Below are 10225 nucleotides of genomic sequence, written 5' to 3'. Positions count from 1 at the left end.
GTTACCCAATCCGGATGATCCACCATCACCACTTATCATTACATATGAAAATAATACTGAATCACTTACAGCTACAAATGAATACAGTTGACCCCTTATAACACTGTTGATTATTCCGTTTTATATGAATTCCATGTTGTACGAGTCACTTAGATTTTACAAATACATCAGCCGTTCACAGCCCGGCACACGTATTTGTAAAATCTAAGTGACTCGTACAACATGGAATTCATATAAAACAGAATAATGAACAGTGTTATAGGGCGGTCGACTGTACTCTAATTCGGGATTATTTTCACCTGTAGTGATACAGCTGTCAGGGAAAATATGGAAGGGGCAGATGATCCACCATCACCCAAAAGATGATAGTAAATAATATTCAGATAAAATAATACTAAATATTAATAATTACTTTCTAAAAAATAATTATTTATATTATATTTATAGCATTAACTCATTAGAGAAAGCCCAAATCCAGCTAATAGAGGAGGGCATAAAAACAGAGAATATGAAACAACATACAGAAAGGAAGAAGCAAGAAGCGGAACAACTTAACATAGAGTTATTAAGGTTAATACTTGTTGAGTAAATTAAAACTCACTTTTTGCACTATTTGTGAAAATCACTACCTTTTGTTTATCAATTAGAACATATTACAGTCTGTTACAAAAATATAAGTCTGTTAAAAATGAATTTATTATAATAATAATTAAAATTATCATGACTAGAGTGAGATGTCATCATTTTTAACTGTCATGGTGGCTTTTTTCAATGCTTTATTGAATGTTTTATAAACATTTTCAACAATGCCTCGTGGAACTGTACTTCAGGAGCAAGAAATACGTAAAATTTATTATTTGAGTGGTTCAGACAAGTCTCTGAGGCAAATTCCTGCTGCTGTAAATAGATGTACGAATGCTGTTCGAAACGTTTTCCAACAAGGTAAAAATTATGGGCAAAAAAAGGAAGTCAGGACAGCCTAAATGTTTAACATCCCTGAGAGAGAAGATTTTAAGCTTATAACTAATAAAAACATGTCAACGAGGCAAAATGCTGCCGAATTACCAATAGACGTATCTCATGTGACTGTTTGGAGAACTTTAAAAAACAATGACAATGTAAAATATTTAAAAATGAAGTTGAAACCACCTTTAACTGCCAAACACAAATCAATGCATTTACGCTGGGCTAAAGACAAGATGGTATGAACTGAAGAATGGCAAGAAACAACGTTTAGTGATGAGAAAAAGTTTAATTTAGATGACCCTGATAGGTTTTCATATTATTGGCATGATTTAAGAAGAGAAAGAAGAGTTAAAATAAGCCGGCAACAAGGGGCTGGGTCTGTAATGATTTGGGGTGGTTTTGGAGGTAAATGGGATGGATGAGGAGGTAAAACTGATTAGTATTTGTTGACAAAAATATGTTTTAACATATACAAAACTGTTTTCTATAAAAAAAATTTAAATATTCATATAAAAGTATTCCTATACTTTTGTAACAGACTGTAGAAGATCAAGGATTGAAAATAAGTTATTTTACAATATGGAGTTTTCATATTTTATATCTAAGTAATGTGTTAAGTCCAAAATGTAAGTTTTAAACAAAATTTTGAAATTTGTATATAAAATAAAGACATTAATTTATATTTCTAGCTCAGCTTTCTATAAATAAACTCTATAATGACTTTAAAAGTGTTTTTAACCACATCAAATACATAAAATGTCAACATAAATCTGCTAATTTTAGTGTATGAAAACCAAATATTTGGTACAACAAACATTAAATTAAATATATTTCCAAAATAAATTTAAATTGAAAAATCATAATTTAAATCCTTTCGAGGAATATTTGTTACATAGGTTACGTTAAGTAATATTTTTATTTAAAATAAATAAAAAAAAATTATTTTATCTGTGATAGGATCACTCTTTTCGAAATTGTATGGTCCTGAAAAGGACCTTTTGTCGTAGTCCTAAAGTACTGTTTCATTTAAGTAAAATGTTGCAGTACAATAGATCTTCGAAGAGCAGATTGCTCATTGTTGAAATTGCTTCCTGTCTTTCTTCATTTAAACGTTTAATAATAAACTCCTCTTCTTTAAAATCTTTTATGCGCCCAGTGCAAGCTTCTGTAACTATGCCCCAAAACTTGGCCCAGGTCATTTCTGTGCCCTCCCCAGAGTCTGCCTTGTGTCTGGGCACCACTGGCACCGCCCTAGTTACGACACGATAACTCATAGCATTTAAAAATCAACACTAAAGTTTGTTAAAAATACAAATATAGAATACTGTATATTTCCGCAGATAAAACAATAATTGAATCATAAAAGAAGACCCCCAAAATCTGGGGTCGTCTTTTAAAACAGATATATGCTAAAACTATAAAACTTTTAATGAAAATTTATACCTCGTCTTATCTGCGGAAATATATGGTATCTAAAAAGCATCTTCACTTTTCCTTTCTCACTCCAGAAACTCATCTAAAGAGATTCAATCTTTCATTTGTCCTAGAACCTCAGTAAATTATGTAAAGACAAGAGTGACCTGAATTTTTTAATGTTATATACTTGTTTTCACAGTTATACAATCACTGGTGGACATTTCTTGTCTTTTATATAATTTAGTGAGGTCGTAGTCTCAAATAAGATCAAACCTCGGCATGTTTTAGAAAAGTTTCTGGCGAAAAAAAGAGCAAATGAAGATGCCATTTGGATAGCCTACATTCTCTTTGATCAAATTAATATACCAGTAATAATTAAAATATATCTTACCGTTTCCTTTAATATCACGCATCCTTTGCTCCGCTCCGAGTCTACCGTCCTGCAAATCAGAAAAGAAGAAATTATCTTTTCGGCACAGCTCTATTTATTTAATAAATTATTTTTTGTTTTGTTTCTACTTCTGATTATGCATGTTTTCAAATTATTAATTATCAGATAACAACATTTGAAAGATAACATTATATGGAAAACTAATTTATCTGTATGATTTCACTCAATACTTTCTCGACAAACAACACCATCACAAGATAACTGATAAGTTATTAATTCATTTAATGATAAAACTTATAAAAGAATTTTAAAACTTTTTTCATTTCTCTCTCTGCTCTGTGAATGCTAAAAGGGTCTTTATTTCATACCTATTATGTATTCAGCCACACAAGTGCATAATAGGTCAGCTGAGAGGTGAGAGAAGGAGATCAAAGCCAGATTGCCTCTAAGCTAAGTAGCTCAGGGCCTATTATAAGTCTAGCTTCAACCCTCATTTTTAAATGTATTACAGTCGACCCCCCTATAACACTGTTAATAATTCCATTTTATATGAATTCCATGTTGTACGAGTCACTTAGATTTTACAAATACGTGTACCGGGCTGTAAACGGCACACGTATTTATAAAACCTAAGTGACTCGTACAACATGGAATTCATATAAAACGGAATAATCAACAGTGTTATAGGGGATCGACTGTATTACTGGAAGGAGGAGAAGGACCTGTTATATTATAGCTTAGGGCCGTAATATTTAATTGCTTTTTATACTGGCTACAGAAACATAAACATAAACACTTCTATGGATTTTAGATACTTTCTATTACACGGCTCATTTCAATAATTTTAATCAATTTTATTTCCACTTCTCGATGTATTATTTGATGTTTTTATTGATTAGAAAGCAAAAACGTAATAAAAAGATAATTTTTAATCTCTACTCGGTTTGAAAACTGTATAGGCTATTTTAACAAATAAAATGTAATAAAATTTCTGTATAATTTACAGTAATTTTATAAAAGGAAAGCAAAAAAATTCTTTAATACTTTATTTTATTTTAATTTTAAATGTTTTTCTATATTATATGGCATCACAGCTTTATTTTTTATATCACTAGCATTGTTGCATTAGTAACATAAAAATAGAATACAAATTTAATAGCACATTATTATTATTCAATAAAAATGTGAGACTAGTCGGGGGTACAATCCGAAGAATGGGTACCACTTAATTGACTCAGATTCGCGAGATTCGGTCTCTATACTTTTTATAGGAGAGCGTAAATTTCTGGCAAAACTAGGTGATCTCGTAATCACCTTTCCCTCACGTCAGGATTCCCAACACCAGTTAATCAAATTTAAGTACGCAGATTAACACGCGTTTGATTCTTGGATGGAATATGTTTGATTCAGACAGGAGGAGACATTTCTTAACAATAATTTAATGAAACAGGATAAACTAACTTATAAAAGGGTATAATTAAAATAAACGTTTCGAGAGAGAGAGCTCACAAATTTCTACAATGATCATACTACCTTGGGAGATTTTTATCTTCTTCGGTTCTTTATGATTGATACTTCAGTTCTTTCTGGAGTATGACTCGATCGGCACATATTTATATTTTTCTTCCCTATTATTTCTAACTTGAACTCATTATTTAAATCTGCGGGAAACGACTACAGGCGTTGGCCTTCAGGAGATGGTGTGGAGTTCGTCTTCCTTCTTTCGGATTTTCTGGCGTACTCTCTGAATCAAGAAAAATTCTTCCTATATCTCACAATTGATCTCCAATCAGTTTTTTGGATTCTCGCACGTGACCAGAGGAAAAAAAGGGATGTATCGAGGGGTTAATAATTCCCAGGGTACTGAGATTTGTAGTAGATAAGGGTAAAACAAAAGGATGTTTCAACTTTCGTTGCAGGAAGTGACTTTTATCAGTTTCCCTCGTTTAGAAAACCATAAATTTCTCACCAAAATTAAAGAATATTTTTCGCTAAAATTTAACTCGATAATTAAATTATAAATTAGTCACAGAGGATATTCAGATCTCACAGAAATAAAGAAACAAAACTGCTTGAATTTATTATAAATTAGGAAGCAAGCAATCTAGATATTCCTGTGTTCAGGAAGCACAAAAGGAAAATAACAGAACTTTCTAACAGGATATTTAAAATGTTTGAAGTCAACTTATTTATATTATGCTAAAAATACTCTTTAACTTCTTATTTTTCCACTTAAAAAAATATGAATAAATTACAGCAATCCTCGGCCTTCAGTTGTTGTCCGAACACATCATAAACTTCTAACCAATTAAAAGAGTTTGTAGAAGACGTTCGGTTGCGTATAGTTTTTTTAAATTAAGAGAAGACAGATTTTCTATGTTTTCTCACCCGTAGCCTCAAAGATTTCTAGTTTGTTTTCGAGATGCGTTGCAGCACCTCTGAATTTGCTCTCAAGTATTCTCGATCTGTCTACCTCGACTGCTTTAATGGCAGCATCAAGCATATAGCCCAATAATTCAGCAGTACGTTTGGCATTAATAATCGGGTTTATGAAGAAAAGCTTCATACTTGCATACTTTGTACTCGTCTGTATCCTTGCCCAATTTGATTAACCTGGCATAATGTAGTTATCGAAGCTACCGGGGATGGTTAAAAATTAAAATAGCAGAAACATAATTATTTCAAATATTATATTTACAATCTGTGATGCGCCGTAATAATCAAACATTTTAAAAACTAATAAGCAGGCTTAAAATTAATAAATACAAATGTATTCTGACAGTTTATGGGTTAAATTAATTATACCTTCTATTTGCAAAATTTCCTCAACTATAACATAAAATAAGAAAAAAGTGAATTTTTAAGAAGAAATTTGTGGGATTTCCCGGGTTAAAAAACAGCCCAGATCTGGGATTCCTGGGATCCTGCAGTCCCATTGGAGAAACACTATTAACTAACGACAATCCTCGCAAGATGCCTGTACATAATGTTCTCATGATCTTACGTAATGTTGGCATGATACCTTAGGTAGTACAAGAGATGTTATCATAAAACAGGTAATTGCTAGTTTCACTTTTGGTTTCGGTTTATCTTCTACTTTCACTTTTAACGATGGTGGAAGATAAACCGAAACCAAAACTAGCAATTACCCATTTTATGATAACATCTCACATACTACCTAAGGTATCATGCCAACATTACATAAGATCAGGATGATTCTATGATTCAGATATCCTATATAAGATACCTATAGATAATGCTAACAAGGTACTTCTACATAGCAGTCCTTACACAAATTACAGTTTGATTATGAACAGTATTTAATTTTTTTGGATGCATTTATAGCATTCTCATCACTTAAAAATAAAAAGTATAAAACATGTCTCTTATATTCATCTGTTACTTCTATTTTAACGAAAATAAACAACTGAAATGTTCCCAATTCTGAACAGGATTATATGAATGAGATCCAATTTAACACTTCAGTGTAAAAAGTATCGCATTAGACTGGCATTTTTAACAGCAAAACAAGATTTTTCTCAAGGTCATAAAATACGCACGAACTTATGGACTGACCTAATATTTGTTGTTGCTAAAAATTCGAATTTTCAAAATACCAAATATACGTAAATTAAAATACAGGAATATTCATTAAAAGTACGCAAAACTCAGGCAGCAAATCGAAACCCAAACCGAAACTAAAAAGTATTCTCTTGTAAATAAACCGTTCACTTAAAAATGGCCTTGAAACTGTAATATATCACGGGGTATGAAAAAACTAACAGATTTGACCTACATTTTTATCTTTCGAAATACCATTTTACGCCTACAGCGTTATCAAAAAATAATCTTGGCTTGATCTTACGTAATGTTGGCATGAGATGTTATCATAAAACTGGTAATTGCGAGTTTCAGTTTTGGTTTCGGTTTATCTTCTACCATCCTTAAAAGTGAAATTTTCTGCATTTTATCACAGGTATCCTATACAAGATACCTATAGATAATGCCGACGTGATACTTCTACGTAATGTTGTCTTGATATCCGTACGTAATGTTGGTATGATGATACTTGCGTAATATTGGCCTGTCTTATGTTAAATGGGCCAAATTTTGCACAAAAGTTTAATTTATATCTACAAAATCCTTTTAACATGTTTTGCGTATTTTACGTGTACTAAATAGGCTACAGGCAAATCACTTTTACATAAGGGGCCGTCCATAAATTACATAAGGGTGATTTCGGCCATTCTAGACCCCACCCATCCTCGTGCAAGAAACTGTAATATTTTCTTTGATCCCCTCCCCTTCCCCCTTCCCTATCTTAAGTAATATTTCGGCATGATTTTAAAGAAGATTTTAACAAGAAAAAACTTTTTTATGAAACCCTAAACATCTTAAATCCAAAATATATAATTATTAATCAGTTAATTAATATGTAGTATTATTTATAAAAGACTTTATGTGAACAAATTAAAAAATATGAAAATTTAATGAATTCGAATGAACAATTTATTTTAACAACTTTATTTTTTTTTTAATTATTAACAATCTTTTCATTATTATTAACATTAATCAACGTCATAATATTCATTTTTCTATTAATTTTAATACAAAAGGGCGCAAAAAACATTGACTGATCGACTAGCTAGCGCACGCGTAAACAGAAACGTCATACAAAACAAAACAATAGAGAAGAATAACAACCATATGGCCTTTCTTCCACGATAAAAAATACGGCCGACGTTTCCATTGGGAAAACGTGTACGTCGGACGTTCAGCGCCGCATTCCTGTAAGCCTAGAAGTTTGACAATGACGTTTGGAACGTCGAGCGTGATTCCACTGACGTTCCAAACGTCATTGTCAAACTTCTAGGCTTACAGGAATGCGGCGCCGAACGTCAGACGTACACGTTTTCCTGATGAAAACGTCGGCCGCAACCTCTCTAAAAGAGCGTGAGTCTGCGAGTGTTCTTAATAGAAACCGCCTCAACGAGGGTCAAAAGATAAAAATAACAATACTGTATTACGTAAGACGAGATCTATTACCCCTACTCCTGATTAAGAAATCGTAAGAAATCATTGCTCCCACCCATCCCAAAATACATTACGTAATTTATGGACGGCCCCTAATTTATAGAATCAAACTAAATCTACGATATCAGTAATAGACAAATTATACAGAAACTACTCGGTAAAGATATACATGTGAGATTCAGCCTGGGATACAGGGAAGTTTGTTACTCCTGTATCACTTAATAGGCAATCTATTCCGTGAGAATAGCTCTCGGTCGTCTACAAGAATGGCTTTCCTATTTAATTAATAGGAAATCGGAAAATATTCTTAACCTATACATTTACGAGAGAGAGAGAGAGAGCTCACAATTCCTTAAATAACATACAACCTGTTAAAGGAGCTTTTGTAGTCTTCTTATGTATCGAAGGTACTTCCTTGATAACTTAGGATTAACTTGATAGGAAACGACTATGGCGTTGGTCTGCTGGCATATGTGTTATGTCCGTTCCACTCTTTGATCTACGGATGAACTCTTAAGGATGTTGGCCTTAGAGAGCAAACGAGTGGAGTCTTGTCACTCTCGGATCTACCGACGAACTCCTCGAATTCGGCTGAACTACGGCCTATATCTTCGGATTTACGACCAATTATCATTGGAGGCTCCATCCACGTGAACGGATGGGAAGGGGTTTTAAATAAATGAGGAGGTAGACAGTTCTCATCGAAGCGAGATTTCTAACAGATAAGGAAAAAACAGAGGATGCTCATACTTCCGTCAAAGGAAGTGACTCTCTTATGTTTTCCCACGCTAGAAAACGTTATTTTTTTCATCAAAATGAAAGAATATTCTTCTGTAAAGATTTTACTTTAATTTTAAATTATTATTTTAGACCCGGGGCTATTCGGATCTCACATACAGTACATTACTCAATATAATTAAAATTATGCGTACGTAAAATAAATATTTACATTAAAGAGTTGAAAGTTTAAGGATACAAAAGAAAATACTAAAAGCATAAAGAAAAATACCTCACCTCGCAATATACACGGCTTAAGTGTAAGTAATAAACAATATGACGATAATAACAACAGCAATTACAACTTGTGTAGTGAGGAAGTCGGAGTAGAAAACTTTATTTATAGGTCTTCAGTGGCCTTCGGGGTAATTTGGAGGAAGTTTCTGATTGGTATCAGTATATTTTTTCCAAAGTTCCGCGTTTACTTATCAATATACATTGTATGTTTTGAGGTAATAGAAGTTATTAATTGAATTGAGACAGTCGATCCCCCTATAACACTGTTGATTATTCCACTTTATATAAAATCCATGTTGTACGAGTCACTTAGATTTTACAAATACGTGGGCCGTTTACAGCCCGGCACACGTATTTGTAAAATCTAAGTGACTCGTACAACATGGAATTCGTATAAAATGGAATAATCAACAGTGTTACAGGGGGTCAACTATTCGAAAATGAAAGAATTTCACTTTAATTCTAATAAAACGTTAGGTGAGAAACGAAAAAACAGGATGCGTATGCTAAAAGATGTATGCATTCATTTTTGCCTTTGACAAAAGTAAATAAATGTTTTTTTAGCATATATTTCTTGTCGAGATTTTCCTAATATACGAATTATCTGTATAATTGTATAAATTTCATATCCCATTGCATTAAAACAGAAGTGTTACATTTTAATAATACAGAATACAACAAATAAGCATAACATTACATTCTTTTCCTTAAGCTACTACTAGTGGCTAAGTGGATAAAGCACTGGTGTTGGTCGTGGGTTCTCGTCTTACGAAAGGACTGGACTCGTGAATTTTTCTGGAGTTTCTTCACGTTTTTAACATCTAAATAGGGGGCAATTTCCCATAGAAATTCCTCCCAGGAGATGCCTCTTTCACAAAAGTATTGGAAAAGAGGCTGCTTCTAAGTGTTGTGTTACCTTATTCCATCAAGCCTTGTGTTTCTTATTTAACTTGAAATGGTTTTTTTTTAAATTCTGCTGCAGGAAAAGCTAAAAATTTAAGAGAACTTTTTCATACTCATTATGGAGACGGCCACAGCCTTGTTGCATAAAACGCTTGTACAAATTACAAGCAAAATGTGTTAAATAAAAAGTTTTATAACAAGTTACAAACTACAAGTTTTTTACGAGTTACTATTCATAAGTAATTTTGATTGCATAAAGTTATTTTTAATCAGTAACAAGCCGCAAGTATTTCCTACCATTTACAAGTGTTGTAGTTTGTAACTAATAGCTTGTAAGTTATAAGTTTTATGCAACAGGGTCCAGCCCTACATTGAAGAAACGTATGGTGAGAAAAAGATCCAATTTATTGGATAAGATCACTCACAAAAATTCCAGAGCCGACACGGATTAGAATCTGGTTCTTCGGAGTCGCAGGTATTTTACCATTTGAAACAGGATCA

General features: G+C 32.6%; 1 protein-coding gene across 2 annotated transcripts in view; it reads right to left on the bottom strand.

Moving 5' to 3' along the window:
* The window catches only part of LOC111615863 (deoxynucleoside triphosphate triphosphohydrolase SAMHD1-like), a 57306-nt gene that overhangs the window by 44237 nt on the left and 2844 nt on the right, over positions 1-10225 (bottom strand). Inside the window, exons 1-3 of one of the 2 annotated variants that reach the window (XM_023357320.1) lie at positions 8176-8406; positions 4307-4517; positions 2774-2822 (exon numbers count right to left, since the gene is read on the bottom strand). In XM_023357320.1, the coding sequence (XP_023213088.1) occupies positions 2774-2795 (22 nt within the window). In that variant the 5' untranslated portion in view covers positions 2796-2822; positions 4307-4517; positions 8176-8406. Of the gene's footprint in view, positions 1-2773; positions 2823-4306; positions 4518-8175; positions 8407-10225 lie in introns of those variants that run through there. The other variant, XM_023357313.1, reaches the window with a different exon arrangement.

The sequence above is a fragment of the Centruroides sculpturatus genome, unplaced genomic scaffold (genome assembly GCF_000671375.1).
Source record: "Centruroides sculpturatus isolate CEXI.00-Female unplaced genomic scaffold, Cexi_2.0 scaffold161, whole genome shotgun sequence".
Lineage (NCBI taxonomy): Eukaryota > Metazoa > Arthropoda > Arachnida > Scorpiones > Buthidae > Centruroides > Centruroides sculpturatus.
Note: the sequence above shows the minus strand (reverse complement) of the source record. Positions and strands in the feature narration are given on the sequence as shown.